Source organism: Mercenaria mercenaria, chromosome 16 (genome assembly GCF_021730395.1).
Source record: "Mercenaria mercenaria strain notata chromosome 16, MADL_Memer_1, whole genome shotgun sequence".
Lineage (NCBI taxonomy): Eukaryota > Metazoa > Mollusca > Bivalvia > Venerida > Veneridae > Mercenaria > Mercenaria mercenaria.
Window position 1 is genome coordinate 930,919 of NC_069376.1, and position 23,968 is coordinate 954,886.

The 23,968-nt window shown below is 37.1% G+C and overlaps 1 protein-coding gene across 1 annotated transcript in view; it reads right to left on the minus strand.

The window, feature by feature from the left end:
* Positions 1-649: 649 nt before the first annotated feature.
* Positions 650-23,968, minus strand: part of LOC123541038 (uncharacterized protein CXorf38 homolog) — a 31,200-nt gene continuing 7,881 nt past the window's right edge. The window contains exons 2-4 of the mRNA XM_053527455.1: positions 3,084-3,650; positions 2,250-2,408; positions 650-934 (exon numbers count right to left, since the gene is read on the minus strand). Coding sequence (XP_053383430.1) covers positions 650-934; positions 2,250-2,408; positions 3,084-3,644 — 1,005 coding nt within the window. The 5' untranslated portion in view covers positions 3,645-3,650. The remainder of the gene's footprint in view (positions 935-2,249; positions 2,409-3,083; positions 3,651-23,968) is intronic.

Below are 23,968 nucleotides of genomic sequence, written 5' to 3' on the forward strand. Positions count from 1 at the left end.
TAAAGATCAAAGGTCAAGGTCATTGTAACACTGAGACTGAAAAAGGTTTGACCATTGCTTAGCTGCTTAATCTAATTGACTGATCAATGCAACACAAAACAGTTAAAGATAAAATAGGTCTTACAAAAATTTGTTACAATTGGAGGACGATCCATCTTCAATTTTTACATGTCCGTATTTCATTTGTGTTGATATTTTATATTTAATATCATTTAAAAATCTAATTAACCCAAATTTTGTTGAACTTTTCAAAAACTGCTAAGACCTTTTATATGTTTTTGGTATAAAAGCATTGCATTCCGACAAGACATAAAACCCCCCGAAAAAATGAGTATCAACCAAGTCTAATGACTCGGTCTTTATTAATTTTTCTCGAGATCAATATTTTTCATATAACTGTATCAAAAATACAATATAATTTTACCTTTGTAATATCATCATTACGCTTGGCCTCGATCTGAATCTGAGCTGAAATGTTTTCTTTCCAGCTGATTAAGTATATCTTCTCCTTTACGCTCTTTAAATGCTTTTCAATTTCTTTCCCTTTTTGATTAGTTTCCCTTTTGATTCCAATTCTACCATTCTCAAATTATCTTTGATTTCCATCTCTTTTTTTATCCATAGCCTCTGTAGATTCAATTCCTTCATCTTAATCGCTTCCTTGATTTTCCCTTTTCTTCTTCTCTAGTTTTCCTTTTAAGTCGATTTCTGTCTTTCTCAAAACATCTTTCATATCTTCCCTTTTCTGCGCTAGTTCATCTTTAATAGTTGAACCTATCTCCTTTATCTGTGTTTTACTTTCATCAGTTTTAACTCCCAAAAATTTATTCGCCACGTCAACATTCTCGTTCAAGATTTTTTCCTTCTCATCGATTGCATCCATTGCAATACGCGGACCTTCCAATTCATCTGTAGTTGTTATTACAAACTTTTCCTGCTTTTAGCTGTAAAATTAAAAATAAAATTTTCGGAACAATTTATCTTTAATATAGCACTCAGAGCTACAATGATACTTAACAAGACAGTCTGAAAGACCACTTAATTCCAAGCCACTGTGATGGTAGTAAAATGGTAAACCTTTGACCTTGACCTTGAACTGGCTACTGAAAATCACGAATTCTGCACATTTATCTTGATGGGAGATCAATTGACCCAAGTTACATTTAAAATCTATTAAAGGGATTTTTAAAAGATAGAGAGCTCAAACTTTTGACATTGAGTTGTGATTTGACCTTAAGTTGGCAAGGCTGACTCATAACTTCTTGATTAGGTGATCATTTGGGCCGAAGTTTGTTTTAGGGATACAGAACGTTACACAAAATGGAGGCTTAAACATTAGATCCTAGATTGCGACCTTGACCTTGAGCCGGCATGGCTGACTCATAGTTCTGTACAAACGTCTTGATAAGTGATCCTTTGACCCAAGTTTTACAAAATTCTTAAGAGTTAAGGAGATATAGAGCGGACACGAAATGGAAGGCTTAAAAACCCTTTTACCTCGAGTTATGACCTTGATCTTGAGCCGGCATGGCTGAATTATATGTTCTGCACATCGTCTTTTACAGGTGATCATTTGACCAGGTTTTTGGAGACTCTGAGCGGAAAAAAATGGAAGGCTTACACCTTTGTCCCTGAGTTGTGACCTTGACCTTGAGCCACATGGCTGACTCATAAGTTCTACATATATCATTGATGAGGTCATCATTTCGTCTAAGTTTGATGAAAAATCATTCAAGGGGTTTAGGAGATACAGAGCGGACACATAACGGAAGGCTAAAAAAATACCCTAAATTGTGACCTTGACCTTGAACCGGCATGGCTGACTTAGAAGTTCTGCACATCGTCTTGATGAGGTGATCATTTGACCCAAGTTTTATTTAATTCCTTCAAGGAGTATAGGAGTTAAAAAGCGGACATAAAATGGCTAACACATTTGACCTTGAGTTGTGACCTTGACCTTGAGCCGGCATGGCTGACTCATAAATTCTGCACATCGTCTTGATAAGGTGATTTGAACCAAGTTACATGAAAATCCTTCAAGGGGATTAGGAGATATAGAGAGGACACAAAAGTGTTACGGAAGGACGGACGGACAGAGACCCCCTAAAACCCCTATCACTCGTGGCGGAGAATTAAAAATAGCTGAAATTAGCGCGGAATTTAAAACAACAAAAAATATATATGCGTGCTGAAAGAACATAATATACTATCTAAATAACCAGGAACTCAAGTTGCGTAGGGAATATTACCTCAAGCAGTTTCTTGACCGCATTTTTAGATTCTTGTCTATCTTTGACTTCTTTATCATCTTGCAGCAGTTCTATCATATCATCTATATATTTTGCAATGTCTGTGTCCTCTACTTCCATATTGTTACAATGAAATATGGCGTTTCTGTGTTGAAGTACCTGCAATACATTAACAAATCAACAAGGCTTAGAAACATTATTTAGACAAAACGTTTTCTATCACAAATGCTGAAGTCATGAACATTGCATTTAGTATGTGTATGTAAAACAGAACAGGACAGAACTGAACAAAAAGAAAACTTTACTAAGTCTTGCAGTAGTACATCGCCTATTATTCGCGAACAATTTACCAGTCATAAATGACCTCCATATCAAATGTGACTTTAGACGTAAGCATTCTCTAGTCATTTAGTAAAAAGTTCTACTGCTCTGGGTCAACGTGACCTTGACGTTTGACCTACTGATCTCAAAATCATTAGGAGTCGTCTGCTCGTCATGATCAGTCGCAATATTAAGTTTCGTGATCCTTGTTCCAAGCGTTCTCAAGTTATTGTCCAGAATTTGTTTAACTGTTCCGGGTCACTGTGACCTTGACCTTTGACTTACCGACCTCAAAATCAAAATAAGTCATCTGTTGGTCATGATCAACCTGACTCCGGAAAAGGTTTAACTATTCCCGGTCACTTTGACCTTGACCTTTAATCCACAAACCTCAATATTATGAAAAGGAGTAATTCGCTGGTCATGACCAACCTCACTTTCAACTTAACATTTCTTATAAAGTATATTAATACCATTGTTGTTGTATATATATAATGTGTATATGTTACTTACCCTTGAGAAAGCATCGTTACCAGATATACCATTCTGGATATGGTGATGAAACTCTAGGTTATCAATCAACAGATGCAACAAGCCGGAACAATCAAACTCAGTTGCTCTTGTCTTGTGTTCATATCCTGGAGCATTTATGAAACATTTTGCAACAGCCCAAGGTTCAGTACACCACTGTTGAGCGTCTGTGTTTTTCCAGTATGGAGCAGGAGGTGTGGATGCGTGACGCCTAATAATTTCGTCGTATATAGCACCACATACGTTGTTGGGACAAGACGTTTTCCCGCGTGGGTGAAGACAGTTACAATGTGTTTGACCGAGAGGACACTGTCTATTTTTGGTTTGAACATGGTCCGGCTGGAGTGTGCGTACATCGCAAAATCCACATGCTACTGCCGATAGATTATGTTTCTGTTTAACTTTATCTAAGATATCTGCATGCTGCTGGTTAACAAGATGGTCGCAGAATGGTTCCAAGCCGTCTTTTACATATTTAATACCAAGTCCGGCTCTCACCCAGTTCCTGTATTTCTTGTTCTCAAGTTGCGCCCTGTGGTCCATTGTTATCTGTAAGTAAGAACGGTATCAATAGGCCTGTATTATACGATACTGTGATGGAATTCAGTTCACATTAATATTCAATGTTGAAATGATATTCAAAATGATATATAACATTTGTAGTCACCAGCTGTCTATATTATTTATACGTTCATAATCAACAGAATCCAGGGATCGAATTTATCGGAAATTCGTGTGAGAATTAAAAAATCGAGTAGGAAATCATGGCACTCGAATATCTTTTAGATCAAGATTGAAAAAATCGCTCAAACTGTCCTTTTCTCTTTAAAAACTTATTTGGGGTAGTTATTTTAACGATAATCACGTAACCGCTTTCAGAGGCTTGTCGCTTTATGGCATAGATGATACACTAAATAAAACTAGATGACAAAGGCCCGCCAGCTGTCAAAAGGACTGGGAGTTGCACATGAAACTCTGTCTCACTGAGATAAATATTTGTGCCAAATAAAACAATTGTGCCAGGTTACATAATCCCACATTCAGTGACGAAGTTATTAACCGGACAAGGTCAAAAAAGCCATATGTGACCTTTATACTCCAAGTATGACCTTAAAATTTAAGAAAATGAAACGGGTGTTGCGCGCGATACGCCGTCTCATGGTGGTAAACAATTTTGCAAACTTATTTTAAAATCCCACAATCAATGACAAAGCTGTTGTCTGGACAAGGTCAATTATAGCCATATTTAACCTTTAAACTCCAAGTGTGAACTTGACCTTAAGATATTGACGCCGGTGTTCAATTGTGCCAGGTTATTTTATAATCCCAAATTTAATGACGAAGTTATTGTCCGGACAAGGTCAATAATAGCAATATTTGACATTTAAACTCCACTGAAGTGTGATCTTGACCTTTAAGACATTGAAACGGGTGTTGCGCGCGACACGCTTTCTCATCGTGGTGAAAAATTGTGCCAAGTTATTTTAAATCCCACAAACAATGACGGACGTATGGTCCATGCAAAGAAATCCGGAGGGACGCACTGACGCACGCACGCAAATACACCGCACCGAACAGCCATTTGGACAACCATGTCTTCGCTCCCGGCCTCGACAAAAAATGGCGCGATAAAATGATAAATTAATGGCGGATACAAACAGTCTCTCTCTCTCTTTTTTGCTCTGATGAACTATTTTCATTCCTTTCTTTGCATTTTGGGGTCTCATGTTTTAGCTGATTCTTTTTTGCATCAAACATGGCCTCAACTTTTCTTTGATTTCTTTTTTAAGAATTGACAATATCATTTGATAAAATGGTGCTGATGTGTGCTGTGGCCATTGAAAATATGTCAATTTTATATAGAATAAAGACAAACAGCAATTTAGTATGTTACTTTAAATAAATGTAATTTTCAGATATCTAAGTATTGTCCGTAAGTACTGTCCTGGCACCCATGAATATTCCGTATATTTCAGTAAATCAATTATCGGTGTCGAAACGTAAATAGTGATATAACTTTTGCATGTATATATTTCTTAACTGATGGGAGGTCATAAGTGTAGATGGATGTGTGGACAAACCGTTAGCTATCAATCTCAGGGTTGTGGGTTAGAGTCCTGTGTCAGGCTAAATCACCATTTTTCCAAGTTTTATATGCAAAGCTACCACTTACTTGATCAAACTTATCTTGATTTTGATGGTTCCTTTATTGAAAGTTATCAAATTGTTGTACAACAAGGCAGTCTAAAAGACAGCTAAATCCCCCGCCACTAGTACAGACAGTGAAAGGGTAAACCTTTGACCTTTAGCTGTGACCTTGACCTTGAACTGACATGGATGACTCATGTCTTTTGTGCATCGTCTTGATGAGATGATCATTTGACCCAGGTTTCATGAAAATCCTTCAAGGGTTTCTGAAGATACAGAGCTCAAACCTTTGACCTTGAGTTGTGACCTTGACCTTGAGCTGACATGGCTGACTCATGAGTTCTTGATGAGGTAATCATTTGACACAAGTTTGATGAAAATCCTTCATGGGGTTAAAGAGATACAGAGTTGACATAAAATGGAAGGCTCAAACATTTGACGCTAATATGTGACCTTGACCTTGAGCCAGCATTTGAGTTTTACTTATTGTTTTGATGAGGTGATCATCTGACCCAAGTTTGATGAAAATCCTTTAAGGGGTTGAAGAGATATAGAGCAGACACGAAATGGATGGCTAAAACCGTTGTCCTTGACACGGCATGGCAGACTCGTTAGTTCTGCACATTGCCTTGATGAGGTGATCATCTGACCCAAGTTTCATATGAATCATGCAAGTGGATTAAGAGATACAGAGCAGACATAAAATGTAAGGCTCAAACCTTTGATACTCAGTTGTTACCTTGACCTTGAGCCGGCATAGCTGACTCATAATTTCTGCACATCGCCTTGATGAGATGATCATTTTGACCCAAGTTTGATGAAAATCCTTCAAGGGCTTTAGGAGATACAGAGCGAACACAAAATGGAAGGCTCAAACATTTGAACCCGAGTTGTGACCTTGACATTGAGCCGGCATGGCTGACTCATGAATTCTGCGAAACGTCTTGATGAATGATCATCTGACCCAAGTTTTATAAAATTCTTTTAAGGGGTTTAGAAGATACAGAGCGGACACAAAATGGAAGGCACAATACTTTGACATGATTTGTGACCTTGACCTTGAGCCGACAAGGCTGACTCATAAGTTCTGCACATCGTCTTGATTAGGTGATCATTTGACCCAAGTTTCATGAAAATCCTTCTTGGGGTGTAAGAGTGGACACTAAAGTGTTACAGACAGATGGACGGAAGGACGGATGGAGACCATTCCTATAACAACCACCTTTACCCCCACCCCCACGCAGTTGTGGCGGGGGATTAAACAAGAGCTGTCACAGGAGACAGCGCGCTCGACTATTTCGATGCTGGATAGTGAAACTGGGCACATCTGAGGAAACTAGAGCTGTCACTGGAGTGTTTAATGACTCCAATTGTAGATATTGCACAATAGCCTGAGTCTATGTCAAAAATATCAACTTGAAGTAATAAGAGAGGTAAAGATAAAATGTACCAAAACTATATAAGTATATCCTAAGCAAAAAGGGGCATAATTCATTAAAAATTGGTGCCAGAGTTATGCACCTTGTGTCACATAGTGTGGGTGATGATGTTGAATACTATTTTAAGTTTGAATTAACTCTATTTAGTATTAACAGAGACAGAGTGAAAGTGCATCAAAACTTTAACCTAAAATTCTAAGTAAAAAGGGGGAATAATTAATGAAAAATTGGTGCCAGAGTTATGCACCTTGCATCATATGGTGTGGGGGATGATGCTGAACAACTATTTTAAGTTTGAATCAAATTCATTCAGTAATAACAGAGACAGAGTGAAAGTGCATCAAAACTTTTACCTAAAATTCTAAGTAAAAAGGGGAGATAATTCATGAAAAATTGGTCCCAGAGTTATGCACCTTGTGTCATATGATAAGGGTAATGATGTTGAACAATTGTTAAAGTTTGAATCAAATCCATTCAGTAATAACAGAGATAGAGTGAAAGTGCATAAAACTTTAACCTGAAATTCTAAGTAAAAAGGGGAACAATTCATGAAAAATTGTGCCAGAGTTATGCATCTTGTGTTACATGATGTGGGCGATGATGCTGAACAACCATTTTAAGTTTGAATCAAATCTATTCAGTAATAAAAGAGGTAGAGTGAAAGTGCACCAAAACTTTAACCTGAAATTCTAAGTAAAAAGGGGGAATAAATCATGAAGCAAGAGCTGTCTCCATAGGATGACACATGCCCCCGATGGCACTTTGAATGAATAGTTATGACCGATGTTAGAGTTAGGACCTTTGACCTACGGAGCTGGGTCTTGCGCGCGACACGTCGTCTTACTGTGTCACACATTCATGCATAGTTATTTTAAAATCCATGCATGAATGACAAAGATATGGACCGGACATGCCCATCAATGCACTGTCATGAAAAATGACCTTTAGCGTCTAAGTGTGACCTTGACCTTTGAGCTACAGACCTGGGTCTTGCGTTTGACACGTCGTCTTACTGTGGTACACATTCATGCCAAGTTATTTGAAAATCCATCCATCGATGACAAAGATATGGACCGGACACGCCCACCAATGCACTATCCTTTAACGTCTAAGTGTGACCTTGACCTTTGAGCTACGAATCTAGGTCTTGCGCACGACACGTCGTCTTACTGTGGTACACATTCATGCCAAGTTATTTGAAAATCCATCCATCGATGACTAAGATATGGGCAGGACACGCCCATCAATGCACTATCCTTTAATGTCTAAGTGTGACCTTGACCTTTGAGCTACGGACCTGGGTCTTGCGCGCGACACGTCGTCTTACTGTGGTACACATTCATGCCAAGTTATTTGAAAATCCATCCATCGATGACAAAGATATGGACCGGACACGCCAATCAATGCACTATCCTTTAATGTCTAAGTGTGACCTTGACCTTTGAGCTACGGGCCTGGGTCTTGCGCGCGACACGTCGTCTTACTGTGGTACACATTCATGCCAAGTTATTTGAAAATCCATCTATCGATGACCAAGATATGGACCGGACACGAAAATTGCGGACAGACCGACAGACTGACAGACCGACAGACAGACAGACGGTTCAAAAACTATATGCCTCCCTTCGGGGGCATAAAAATGGTGCCAGAGTTATGCACCTTGTGTCATATGATGTGAGTGATGATGTTGAACAACAATTTTAAGTTTGAATCAAATCCATTCAGTAACAAGAGATCACAGAGTGATCTTGGCGCCCACCAATGTGCCATTTTTGAGTGTTCCAAATTTCAAGACTTACTGACTATCTCAAGGTCAAATTTCATTTCCGTACACAACACTGTGCATGTGGTCCAAATTCGAAAGCTGTAGCTTGAGAAATGTGAAAGTAGGTCACTAGATTAATTTCAAGGACAAAGTTCTTTGTACACAAAGCTATGCATGTGCATCAAGTTTGAAGGCTGTAGTTTGAGAAATTTGAAAGTAGGTCACTAGGTCAATCTTAAGGTCAAAGTTTATTTCGGTAAACAAAACTTTGCAAGTGGTCCAAATTTGAAAGCTGTAGCTTGAAAAATGTGGAAGTAGGTCACTAGGTCAATGTCAAGGTCAAAGTTTGTTTCGGTACATAATCCTATGCATGTGGTCTTAATTTGAAGCCTGTAGCTACAGAAATGTGAAAGTAGGTCACTAGGTCAATCATAAGGTCAAAGTTCATTTCGGTACACAAAACTATGCAAGTGGTCCAAATTTGAAGGCTGTAGCTCGAGAAATGTGAAAGTAGGTCACTAGGTCAAAATCAAGGTCAACTCATGTCAAGGTTCATCTTGCCACTCAAAACCATACAAATTTGAATGTTGTATGTTATTGACAAGAAGATTTTAAAAGCTTTTCCCTATATAAGTCTATATGAACCATGTGACCCCCAGGGCGTGGCCATATTTGACCCTAGGGGGATAATTTGAACAAACTTGGTAGAGAACCACTAGATGATGCTACAGTACAAATGCCAAAGCCCTAGGCTTTGTGGTTTGGATAAGAAGTTTTTCCCTTTATAAGTCTATGTAAACCATGTCACCCCCGGGGTGGGGCCATATTTGACCCTAGGGTGATAATTTGAACAATCTTAGTTCTAACAGTCACATAAAAAGAAAAAGGTCACATAAACAGAACGGAATGAATGACATCAAAGAGAAAGTACCGTTATGCAGTCACTTAACCATCATTTCGCGGGCACGGACTGACGGACGGACGGACCACGGACGCAGAGTGATTTGAATAGCCCACCATCTGATGATAATGGGCTAAAAATTCTTCTCAAGTGCATAAATCTAAACATTAAGGGTGAATTAAGGACCATGAGAGTCTGAATCTATTCTACCCAATAATGAATTGGGACTTTGGCATAAAGATTTTGAATGTTCACAAACTCTAATCTATATGCCCAATATTATCACAATTAAGGATGCAGTTAAGGACAGTCAAGCTTTACAAATCCACTTTCTTCATAACATAAAACATGTGGATTGCATCCTTTACAACTGCCACATACTAGTATACATGGTTTACACAGCAAGTTAATAAAATAAATGTATTAGGCCAGAATTCTTAACTGTTCCCTTGTCTATTAACAGTAATTTGGATGAAATCTGTATGCGTCATGGCAGGATCTTAAGTAAAATAGACTCCCAGAACAGCACAGCTGGTTCAAGTAATGAGGCCTTTAATATTACATACAAATATACCATTCTGCATTATCCAATCTACAAATAAATTACATGTATGTTTACAAATGTACATGTCAGAATTCAATATTGTTGAAATATGTTTTCATATATCTGCTTTGTAGATTAAGTATAAAACAAGGAAAAACTAGAACATGAAAATTCTGATATGGCTGACTTTAAGACTTGAAGAAAGGTCATAGACTGCTAAGCCTGGTTAATGGGTGAAGAATTACTGAAGACAGACAAAAATGAAAGAAAGAGCAGTATGCTAGGAGACAACAGATGTCCAGAGTTAAAGGTAAACAAGAAGCTGCGTTCAATAAACGCTTGATGCCCCCGGTGGCATCCTTGTCGATACAAAGCAACCTAAGTCCAAAACGAGGTCAAGTTCAAGGTCAAACTGAGGTCAGGTGATGTCTGAAGATGAGGAATGGTCACAGGTTACATCTGCATTAGTGTCAATTAATTCTTGTAAGAGGTATTGATGCTAGACGAAACGGTCCCATTTGGTTAACCAAGAGATGGCCCATATAAAGCAAGTCCAAAATGAGGTCAAGGTCAAACTGAGGTCAGGTGATGTCTGAAGATGAGGAATGGTCACAGGTTACATCTGCATTAGTATCAAGCCATTCTAGTAAGGGGTATTGATGCTAGACGAAACAATCTCATTTGGTTAACCTCGTACAGACGGACGGACGAATGGACAAACGGACAGGACAATCACTATATGCCTCCCGCATCAGTAGATGCCGGGGGCATAAAAAATGAGAGAAAGAGCAACAGGGAAAGATTTTGTTTTTACACCAACAAAATCATAGGTCATATGGCGATATTCCAGCTTTGATGGTGGAGGAAGACCGGATGCGCAGGCTGGTCTGGATCCATGCTGGTCGCATACCCACTATGTTGGTTTTCCCATGGCACGGTTCATATGTAACTTCTAAGTTCTCAATCAATAACAGAAATGTTCTCTCTCACAATACTACAGCAAAGCCCTCTTTAAACTACGCTAATCTGGAATAACTCCACTCTCTAGCAAAGACAATGCCAGAAAACATCTGTTTAAATATGCACAATATCTAAAACTGCATGTTGTGTCTACTGATGGGCAACTGCTAAAGCAGTTCAGTGCCTTCTGCATCATTTGAAGTTTTGTAATTACATGTGCAACTGTGTAATAAGCCAGCAGCATGGCAGAAGTTTCCAGATGTTGTATGTGAAATTCCTGTAATTTACAAAATCCATAAAATTGATTCTGTAAAGTACTTACGATTTGATACGGGAATCATGTATACTACAATCGGTTCTGTCATATCCACGTAATTCCCAATTTCTGCAGTTCTGACATAAATGATTTCAAATTATTGGAAATAATAGCGCACTCCCACAAGTTTCGTTCAGTCACGTTTTTGACACGGATCAATTGGTAAATCAATGCGTTGTCAACTTCCTGTTAACATCTTAGACAGTCTTAGGGAACTGGGTTTCAATAATTCAGAGCCTGTATGTCAATAATGTGGTTCTCAAATGTCTAATTCCATGAAATATTAGACTATATGAATGTAGAATCTCTCATTTTGTTACAGCATTAATGTCTCAGCGACAGTATGTGTTAATATGCATGAATCAGCGAAATTAAAATGTCTGAAAGAGAGTTGTCAACTACAAGCTTTACATACAGTCTTCATTAATCAGGTTATATTCAATATGAATGCAAGAGTCAAACAGTTGAATACAGATTCATCATGGAGTCATTGCAATGTATTTTTTTTAAAGTATTCCCCTTAAATCTGGAGGAAAGAGAATTTACTGTAAATTTCATTAAGTCTCATGAACCTGCACTAGCTTAACCAATCTGGGTGTCTTTCGTCTTTTCTTTTCCTCTGCTGCATTCTATGCTTGCTTCCAACCGATCAATTTATTTTAAATCAGAAAGTCCATCATAACTGAGTTATGTTGCAAGAGTGTATAAGGATGTTACATCTTTCATTTCCTCTTAAGAAGAGACACAATCAAATCAAGTTTACTGTTAATTTCCAAACTTTGAAAGGATATTCTTACAAATTTAACAGCATTTACAGTATTAAATGTTAAAATCACAAAATTTTCACAATCTGACAACAAGGAATAAATTCTATTAAAAATTTGAAGATAGAAACTCTCTGCTCTGCTTCCTTGCAAAGCAATTTGTTAATTTTGCATAATTATACTCTTCATAAGCTGATAATTATACAGAACTGCGAACTTGCTCTGCAGAATGCAGACACCAAATGAAATTATTAAATTGGATTTTTTTAATGCTGAGAGAACTAAATATGAATACAAAACTAATTGCTAATGTTTGCTGCAGTGAAGTTCCTTCTGCATTATTTGTTGTTTTTTTTCCATACTAATACTTTAACTGTACAATGTATTCATTTAACTTAATTGCTACAGAGATTATTGAATTTCGAGACATCTTGCCAACATTAACTTCTTCACAAGAAGAGAAGTGGAAGTCTAATGAATAGTCAGATGCAACAATTTTAGCCCATTCATCAAATAAACAATTTTTTCCGACCTAAGGATTAAACTCAACAGAAGGCTCACACGCATCTATTCAAACAAAGCGAAATTTTCTTACAGAAAACTTTAAATTTAAGACTACATGTATAGTAAGAGTGTAACTGCTGATGCAACTTTTAGACAAAATTATCAAGAAAACTGTTAAAGCCAAAATTGCCTACAGATTTTTGAAAAAAATTTTTAAAGAGAACTTTTTAGGAGGTCTTTAGCGTAAAGTAATTTCATTAGAAGGAAAACTAAGAGTGATTCCATGTGTTTTAGTAAGTTCCTCTATAGTAACACTCTTTAAACCAATGATATATATATACAGAAATCTCTTGAAAGCATCAGACACTCAACTGAAATTTGATAAAACTAGAAGGAATTTAATTAGCTGTACATTCAAGTATCTATTTAAACAATACTGATTTATCATTTAATATATCAATCTGATAGTAATGATAAAATTTTCTTGTTGATCAGCAGAAATGTCTCTTTAAAGCCAAGTCAACATTTATCTGTGAGAGAGCTAAGACATAATACATTTCATCAATATTTTTCCAACAAAACTTCCAAAAAGTATTTTCCCAGAATATTTCTCATTAAGTTTGCAGAATTAATCTTTTGATCTCCTGTGCATTATACTGTCTGAAATCTCCAGAAGGCTGACACAGAACCACAAAACCTGAAAACTACAACAGTATCAATCTAGTTCAAAGGAAATAAGACATGGTGATTTTTCGGGATGGCATTAAATATTTATAATACATAGCTATTCAGAGATTCTGTTCGCTAGCTTTCAGACAGTAACTGTTCTTTACTATTAAACACATACGAATTTATAAGTCAAAGTCATGTTTATAAATATCTAAATCGCATTTCATCAAGTCGTTTCAATTTTACATGTTTACGCAAATGTAGGAGTTTATGGAAGACTTGTATCTACTTTTGTATTACGGTATCAAGGGAGTCTCTAATGTATACACAAATCAATACATAATCAATGCTTCATTTTCTGTAACATACAGTTTAACTACACAGTTAATAATAGATATATATATTATATATAAAGACTATTTTTTCTATAACTGGAAAAAGAAAATGAGCCGCACCATGAGTAAACCAACATAGTGCATTTGCGACCAGCACGGATCTAGACCAGCCTGCCAATCCGCACAGTCTGGTCAGGATCAATGCTATTTGCTAATGGTTTGTCTAACTGCAATATGCTTTGAAAGCTAACAGCATGGATCCTGACTAGACTGCGCGGATGCCCAGGCTGCTCTGGATCCATGCTGGTCGTAAATGCATTATGTTGGTTTTCTCATGGTGCGGCTCATTAATAAAGATGAAAGTCAAACTGATTTTACAGCAGACTAATTAAATAACAGTTCCTTCGTATAGAGTATATAACTGTTTATAGAATACCAGACACTAAATGAGACAAGACTGCTCAAATCTTGAATCAATTTATCACACAATGGGAGACAACTCTGAGAAGATATATCAAACACCCACAATGACTGACATTTACTAAGAAATTTATTGACGTCACATGACATTTCCAAATCCTACATTCATTCAATATTTATAGCTAAGTTTTAGTGTACTTAAATTCTGATTTCAGCAAAGTTCCTTAAAAATTCAGGAAACATTTTTATAATTTCTGCCATACTGGTTTCAAACAAATTTCCAGTGCAAATTTGATCTTTCTGGGATTTCCTTAAGAAAACTTCTTTTAACTTTTATTATTTATAAACAGCTTTTATACTGTGAAAATAAGAAACTTCCGTTAGCTGTAACACAACAAAGATAATGAAATGGTTCATTAAAGTACGAGGTTTCAAAGCTATAGTAAGTATTTAAGAAAAGTGAACTTAAACTAAAAACAATCAAGAAATACAGATTTTCTAATTCTAAGATAAAATGGCCCATATTTCTGATAAAATGCAAGAGAGAGTTATGGTTCTAATGATTATAAGCAAATGTACAAAGTTTCAAAGCTAGCTCATAATAGAAATCAAGAAAAGTGACAAAAATAAAAAGAATTCAAATTTTTTAAGTATACAAGAGATCTTGGCGCTCACCAGTGTGCCATTTTTGAGTGTTCCAAATTTCAAGACTTACTGACTAGCTCAAGGTCAATTTTCATTTCCGTACACAACACTGTGCATGTGGTCCAAATTCGAAAGCTGTAGCTTGAGAAATGTGGAAGTAGGTCACTAGATCAATTTCAAGGACAAAATTCTTTGTTCACAAAACTATGCACGTGCATCAAGTTTGAAGGCTGTAGCTTGAGAAATATGAAAGTAGGTCACTAGGTCAAAAGCAATTCACTTCAGAACACAAATCTATGCATGTGGTCCAAAATTGAAGCCTGTACCTTCAAAAATGTGAAAGTAGGTCACTAGGTCAATGTCAAGGTCAACGTTTGTTTCAGTACACAATCCTATGCATGTGGTCTAAATTTGAAGCCTGTAGCTACAGAAAGGTGAAAGTAGGTAACTAGGTCAATCTTAAGGTCAAAGTTCATTTCAGTACACAAAACTATGCATGTGGTCCCAATTTGAAGGCTGTAGCTTGAGAAATGTGAAAGTAGGTCACTCGGTCAAAATCAAGGTCATATTTCATTTCGGTACGCAAAATTATGCATGTGGTCCAAATTTGAAGCCTGTACCTTCAAAAATGTGAAAGTAGGTCACTAGGTCAATGTCAAGGTCAAAGTTTTTTTCGATACACAAAACTATGCATGCGGTCAAAATTTGAGGGATGTAGCTTGAGAAATGTGGAAGTAGGTCACTAGGTCAAAATCAAGGTCAAATTTCATTTCGGAACACAAAATTATGCATGTGGTCCAAATTTGAAGACTGTACCTTCAAAAATGTGAAAGTAGGTCACTAGGTCAAAATCAAGGTCAAAGTTTTTTTCGGTACACAAAACTATGCATGCGGTCCAAATTTCAAGCCTGTACCTTTAAAAAATGTGAAAGTAGGTCACTAGGTCAATGTCAAGGTCAAAGTTTTTTCGATACACTAAACTATGCATGCGGTCAAAATTTGAAGGCTGTAGCTTGAGAAATGTGGAAGTAGGTCACTAGGTCAAAATCAAGGTCAAATTTCATTTCCGAACACAAAATTATGCATGTGGTCCAAATTAGAAGACTGTACCTTCAAAAATGTGAAAGTAGGTCACTAGGTCAAAATCAAGGTCAAAGTTTTTTTCGGTACACAAAACTATGCATGTGTCCAAATTTGAAGCCTGTACCTTCAAAAATGTGAAAGTAGGTCACTAGGTCAATGTCAAGCCCAAGTTCTTTCGATACACAAAACTATGCATGCGGTCAAAATTTAAAGGCTGTAGCTTGAGAAATGTGGAAGTAGGTCACTAGGTCAAAATCAAGGTCAAATTTCATTTCCGAACACGAAACTATGCATGTGGTCCAAATTTGAAGCCTGTACCTACAAAAAATGTGAAAGTAGGTCACTAGGTCAATGTCAAGGTCAAAGTGTTTTCTGGTGTACAAAAGTATGCATGTGGTCCAAATCTGAAGGCCGTATAACTTGAGAAAATGAGAAAGTAGGTCACTAGGTCAAAATCAAGGTCAAATTTTATTTCGAAACACAAAATTATGCATGTGGTCCAAATTTGAAGACTGTACCTTCAAAAATGTGAAAGTAGGTCACTAGGTCAAAATCAAGGTCAAAGGTTTTTTCGGCACACAAAACTATGCATGTGGTACAAATTTGAAGCCTGTACCTTCAAAAATGTGAAAGTAGGTCACTATGTCAATGTCAAGGTCAAAGTTTTTTTCGATACACGAAACTATGCATGCGGTCAAAATTTGAAGGCTGTAGCTTGAGAAATGTGGAAGTAGGTCACTAGGTCAAAATCAAGGTCAAACTTCATTTCCGAACACGAAACTATGCATGTGGTCCAAATTTGAAGCCTGTACCTACAAAAAATGTGAAAGTAGGTCACTAGGTCAATGTCAAGGTCAAAGTGTTTTCTGGTGCACAAAACTATGCATGTGTCCAAATTTGAAGGCTGTATAGCTTGAGAAAATGTGAAAGTAGGTCACTAGGTCAAAATCTAGGTCAAATTTTATTTCGAAACACAAAATTATGCACGTGGTCCAAATTTGAAGACTGTACCTTCTAAAATGTGAAAGTAGATCACTAGGTCAAAATCAAGGTCAAAGTTTTTTCCGGTACACAAAACTATGCATGTGGTCCAAATTTGAAGCCTGTACCTTCAAAAATATGAAAGTAGGTCAATAGGTCAATGTCAAGGTCAAAGTTTTTTCGATACACAAAACTATGCATGCAGTCAAAATTTGAAGGCTGTAGCTTGAGAAATGTGGAAGTAGGTCACTAGGTCAAAATCAAGGTCAAATTTCATTTCCGAACACGAAACTATCCATGTGGTCCAAATTTGAAGCCTGTACCTACAAAAAATGTGAAAGTAGGTCACTAGATCAATGTCAAGGTCAAAGTGTTTTCTGGTGTACAAAACTATGCATGTGTCCAAATTTGAAGGCTGTATAGCTTGAGAAAATGTGGAAGTAGGTCACTAGGTCAAAATCTAGGTCAAATTAAATTTCGAAACACAAAATTATGCATGTGGTCCCAATTTGAAGACTGTACCTTCAAAAATGTGAAAGTAGGTCACTAGGTCAAAATCAAGGTCAAAGTTTTTTCGATACACAAAACTATGCATGCGGTCAAAATTTGAAGGCTGTAGCTTCAGAAATGTGGAAGTAGGTCACTAGGTCAAAATCAAGGTCAAATTTCATTTCCGAACACGAAGCTATGCATGTGGTCCAAATTTGAAGCCTGTACCTGCAAAAAATGTAAAAGTAGGTCACTAGATCAATGTCAAGGTCAAAGTGTTTTCTGGTGTACAAAACTATGCATGTGGTCCAAATTTGAAGGCTGTATAGCTTGAGAAAATGTGAAAGTAGGTCACTAGGTCAAAATCAAGGTCAAATTTTATTTCGAAACACAAAATTATGCATGTGGTCCAAATTTGAAGACTGTACCTTCAAAAATGTGAAAGTAGGTCACAAGGTCAAAATCAAGGTCAATGTTTTTTTCGGTACACAAAACTATGCATGTGGTCTAAATTTGAAGCCTGTACCTTCAAAAATGTGAAAGTAGGTCACTAGGTCAATGTCAAGGTCAAAGATTTTTTCGATACACAAAACTATGCATGCGGTCAAAATTTGAAGGCTGTAGCTTGAGAAATGTGGAAGTAGGTCACTAGGTCAAAATCAAGGTCAAATTTCATTTCCGAACACGAAACTATGCATGTGGTCCAAATTTGAAGCCTGTACCTAAAAAAAATGTGAAAGTAGTTCACTAGGTCAATGTCAAGGTCAAAGTGTTTTCTGGTGCACAAAACTATGCATGTGTCCAAATTTGAAGGCTGTATAGCTTGAGAAAATATGAAAGTAGGTCACTAGGTCAAAATCTAGGTCAAATTTTATTTCGAAACACAAAATTATGCATGTGGTCCAAATTTGAAGACTGTACCTTCAAAAATGTGAAAGTAGGTCACTAGGTCAAAATCAAGGTCAAAGTTTTTTTCGGTACACAAAACTATGCATGTGGTCAAAATTTGAAGATTGTACCTTCAAAAATGTGAAAGTAGGTCACTAGGTCAATGTGTCAAAGTTTTTTTCGATACACAAAACTATGCATGCGGTCAAAATTTGAAGGCTGTAGCTTGAGAAATGTGGAAGTAGGTCACTAGGTCAAAATCAAGGTCAAATTTCATTTCCGAACACGAAACTGTGCATGTGGTCCAAATTTGAAGCCTGTACCTACAAAAATGTGAAAGTAGGTCACTAGATCAATGTCAAGGTCAAAGTATTTCTGGTGTACAAAACTATGCATGTGGTCCAAATTTGAAGGCTGTATAGCTTGAGAAAATGTGAAAGTAGGTCACTAGGTCAAAATCAATGTCAAATTTTATTTCGAAACACAAAATTATGCATGTGGTCCAAATTTGAAGACTGTACCTTCAAAAATGTGAAAGTAGGTCACTAGGTCAAAATCAAGATCAAAGTTGTTTTCGGTACACAAAACTATGCATGTGGTCCTAATTTGAAGCCTGTACCTTCGAAAATGTGAAAGTAGGTCACTAGGTCAATGTCAAGGTCAAAGTTTTTTTCGATACACAAAACTATGCATGCGGTCAAAATTTGAAGGCTGTAGCTTGAGAAATGTGGAAGTAGGTCCCTGGGTCAAAATCAGGGTCAAATTTCATTTCCGATCACGAGACTATGCATGTGGTCCAAATTTGAAGCCTGTACCTACAAAAAATGTGAAAGTAGGTCACTAGGTCGATGTCAAGGTCAAAGTGTTTTCTGGTGCACAAAACTATGCATGTGTCCAAATTTGAAGGCTGTATAGCTTGAGAAAATGTGAAAGTAGGTCACTAGGTCAAAATCTAGGTCAAATTTTATTTCGAAACACAAAATTATGCATGTCGTCCAAATTTGAAGACTGTACCTTCAAAAATGTAAAAGTAGGTCACTAGGTCAAAATTAAGGTCAAAGTTTTTTTCGGTACACAAAACTATGCATGTGGTTAAAATTTGAAGATTGTACCTTCAAAAATGTGAAAGTAGGTCACTAGGTCAATGTCAAGGTCAATGTTTTTTCGATACACAAAACTATGCATGCGGTCAAAATTTGAAGGCTGTAACTTGAGAAATGTGGAAGTAGGTCACTAGGTCAAAATCAAGGTCAAATTTCATTTCAGAACACGAAACTATGCATGTGGTCCAAATTTGAAGCCTGTACCTACATAAAATGTGAAAGTAGGTCACTAGGTCAATGTCAAGGTCAAAGTGTTTTCTCGTGTACAAAACTATGCATGTGGTCCAAATCTGAAGGCTGTATAGCTTGAGAAAATGTGGAAGTAGGTCACTAGGTCAAAATCAAGGTCAAGGTTTTTTTCGGTACACAAAACTATGCATGTGGTCCTAATATGAAGCCTGTACCTTCGAAAATGTGAAAGTAGGTCACTAGGTCAATGTCAAGGTCAAAGTTTTTTCGATACACAAAACTATGCATGCGGTCAAAATTTGAAGGCTGTAGCTTGAGAAATGTAAAAGTAGGTCACTAGGTCAAAATCAAGGTCAAATTTCATTTCCGAACACGAAACTATGCATGTGGTCCAAATTTGAAGCCTGTACCTACAAAAAATGTGAAAGTAGGTCACTAGGTCAATGTCAAGGTCAAAGTGTTTTCTGGTGCACAAAACTATGCATGTGTCCAAATTTGAAGGCTGTATAGCTTGAGAAAATGTTAAAGTAGGTCACTAGGTCAAAATCTAGGTCAAATTTTATTTCGAAACACAAAATTATGCATGTGGTCCAAATTTGAAGCCTGTACCTTCAAAAATGTGAAAGTAGGTCACTGGGTCAAAATCAAGGTCAAAGTTTTTTCGGTACACAAAACTATGCATGTGGTCCAAATTTGAAGCTTGTACCTTCAAAAATGTGAAAGTAGGTCACTAGGTCAATGTCAAGGTCAAAGTTTTTTCGATACACAAAACTATTCATGCGGTCAAAATTTGAAAGCCGTAGCTTGAGAAATGTGGAAGTAGGTCCCTGGGTAAAAATCAAGGTGAAATTTCATTTCCGAACACGAGACTATGCATGTGGTCCAAATTTGAAGCCTGTACCTACAAAAATGTAAAAGTAGGTCACTAGGTCAATGTCAAGGTCAAAGTGTTTTCTGGTGCACAAAACTATGCATGTGGTCCAAATTTGAAAGCTGTATAGCTTGAGAAAATGTGAAAGTAGGTCACTAGGTCAAAAACAAGGTCAAAGGTTTTTTCGGTACACAAAACTATGCAGGTGGTCCAAATTTGAAGGCTGTAGCTTGAGAAATGTGAAAGTAGGTCACTAGGTCAAAATCAATGTCAAATTTCAGTTTGAAACACGGATCTATTCATATGGTCCAAATTTGACGCCTGTACCTTCAAAAATGTGAAAGTAGGTCACTAGGTCAAAATCAAGGTCAAAGTTTTTTCCGGTGCACAAAACTCTGCATGTGGTCCAAATTTGAAGGCTGTAGCTACAGAAATGTGAAAGTTGGTCACTAGGTCAAAATCAAGGTCAACTCATGTCAAGGTTCATCTTGCCACTCAAAAAGATACATGTGGTCCAAGTTTGAATGTTGTAGTTATTGACAAGAAGATTTTAAAAGCTTTTCCCTATATAAGTCTATATGAACCATTTGACCCCAGGGGCGGGGCCATATTTGACCCTAGGGGGATAATTTGAAGAAACTTGGTAGAGAACCACTAGATGATGCTACATTACAAATATCAAAACCCTAGGCTTTGCGGTTTGGACAAGAAGATTTCCAAAGTTTTTCACTATATAAGTCTATGTAAACCATATGACCCCCTGGGCGGGGCCATATTTGACCCTAGGGGAATAATTTGAACACCACTAAATGATGTCACATACAATATATCAAAGCCCTAGGCCCTGTGGTTTTGGACAAGAGGTTTTTCAAAGTTTTTCCTTATTAAAGTCTATATAAACCATGTGACCCCCAGGGCGGGGCCCATATTTGACCCCAGAGAAATAATTTGAATCATCTAGGTAGAGGACCACTAGATGATGCTTCATACCAAATATCAAAGCCCTAGGCTCTTTGGTTTTGGACAAGAAGGTTTTCAAAGTTTTTCCCTATATAAATCTATGTATAAAATTATAGAAATAAACAAAGGGCCATAACTCACTCACAAATTGTTGAACCAGTCTGATTTTCAGGGGGACACAACTAGGGTACCAATACATCATTCTGACAAAGTTTGGTCAAAATCCCCCCAGTAGTTTCTGAGGAGATGCGATAACGAGAAATTGTTAACGGACGGACGGACGGACGGAAAGACGGAATGACGGACGGACGGACCACGGACGCAGAGTGATTTTAATAGCCCACCATGTGATGATGGTGGGTTAATAACGGAGATAGAGAGAAAGTGCATCAACACTTTAACCTGAAAATCTAAGTGAAGAGGGGGGATAATTCATGAAATATTGGAGTCATGGCCCTTATGTCAGATGATGTGGATGATGATGAGGAATAAGTATTTCAAGTTTGAATAAAATCCATCAAATAATTACAGAGATAAGTTGAAAAAAGAGAAAGTGCACCAAAGACGCCGACGCCTGGGCGAGTAGGATAGCTCTTCTTAGACTTCGTATAGTCGAGCTAAAAATCGGATAAAAATTGTTTGAAATGAAGGCCTGTCTGTGATAAAAAGACCAACCAACGGTTTTCTTTTCAAAGAAAATTAATCTTACAAGAGAAACAATTAAAAATCATGAAATGTGGTACATAAAATACTGCGAGAATAAAAGCAGTATCGATAAAAAAGGACGATCAATGGTGATTTCGAGCCAGTGGTAATGTGCTTGGAAGTTAGATACCTTACCACTATACCACCGTTTCATCCGTTACCAGTAAAGATTACTTTTAAATTGGTAATAAAGATATATCTAGAATACAAATATTCCGTAAACAAACGAAAACGTCCGAAAATTTTGGCGAAGATTAATGAGTGCCAGGTCAATACTTACGGACAAGAAGCGTCAAGACGTTATTTGATTTGATTTTGTTTGAACTTTCAGACAAGAATATTTCTATTTTTTACCAATAACGTTTAAGTAAGACGTGGGACAACAGGACAGAGCCTCTTTTCACCCAAATATGAAAGAGGACAATTAGGCAATGCAACATACCATATATCAAAATCATAGGCCTTCCAGTTTCAGCCAAGAAGTTTTTTCGTATAATTCTACGTAAAACTTGGTATCCCCGGGGAGAGGCCTCTTCTTACCAAAGGGCCATAATTTGATTACATTTAGTATAGGACCACACGGCAATGCTACATACCAGATATTAAAGGCATATCTCTAGTGGTTTCAAACAATAAGATTTGTGAAGTTTCTTCCAATATATAAGTCTTTGTAAAAATTGGGACCCCCTTGATGGGACCTCTTTTCACCCCAGGGTTTTAACTGGAACAATTTTAGTAGAGGACATAAGATAATGCTACATACCTAATATCAAATGCCTAGGTCTGGTGGTTTCAGACAAGACGATTTTGAAATGTTTTTTTTTCTATTATACAAGTCTACTTAAAATTGGAACCCCGGGGGCGGGCCTCTTTTAACCCCAGAGCAATAATTTGAACAGTCTTGGTAGAGGACCATCAGTCAATGCTTCTTACCAAACATCAAAGGCCTATGTCTCTCGGCTCAAGACAAGAATTTAAAAAAAATAGTTTTCCTATATAGGTCTATGTTTAACTTGAGATACCCATTTTTGACCGTAGGGAAACAATCTGAACAATTTTGGTAGAAAACCAGTAGATGATGTTACATACCGAATACCAAAGCCCAGGCTCACTAGTTTTGGACAGAAGATTTTCAAAGCTTTTTTTCATATATAAATCTATGTGAACCCCAGGGCGGGGCAATATTTGACTCTATGAGGATAATTTGAACAAACTTGGTAAAGAACCATTAGATAACATAAAATCCCTAGCTACTGTGGTTTTGAACAAGAAGATTTTTTTTAAAAACAAGAGATCACAGAGTGATCTTGTCGCACACCAATGAGCCGTTTTTGGGTGTTCCTAATTTCAAGACTTATTGACTAGCTCAAATTTCATTTCCGTACACAACACTGTGCATGTGGTCCAAATTCAAAAGCTGTAGCTTGAGAAATGTGAAAGTAGGTCACTAGATCAATTTTAAGGATAAAGTTCTTTGTACACAAAACTATGCATGTGCATCAAGTTTGTAGGCTGTAGCTTGAGAAATTTGAAAGTAGGTCACTAGGTCAATCTTAAGCTCAAAGTTAAATTTGGTACACAAAACTATGCAAATGGTCTAAATTTGAAGGCTGTAGCTTGAGAAAATGGTAAGTATGTCACTAGATCAAAATCAAGGTCAAATTTCACTTCAGAACACAAATCTATGCATGTGGTCCGAAATTGAAGCCTGTACCTTCAAAAATGTGAAAGTAGGTCACTAGGTCAATGTCAAGGTCAAAGTTTGTTTCTGTACACAATCCTATGCATGTGGTCTAAATTTGAAGCCTATAGCTACAGAAATGTGAAAGTAGGTCACTAGGTCAATCTTAAGGTCAAACTTCATTTCGGTAAACCAAACTATGCAAGTGGTCCAAATTCGAAGGCTGTAGCTTGAGAAATGTGAAAGTATGTCAATAGGTCAAAATCAAGGTCAAATTTTATTTCAGAATACAGAACTATGCATGTGGTCCAAATCTGAAGCTTGTATCTTCAAAATTGTGAAAGTAGGTCACTAGGTAATGTAAAGATCAAAGTCTGTTTCGGTACATAAAACCATGCATGTGGTCCAAATCTGAAGGCTGTAGCTTGAGAAATGTGAAAGTAGGTCACTGGGTCAAAATCAAGGTCAAATTTCATTTCGGAACACAAAACTATGCATGTGGTCCAA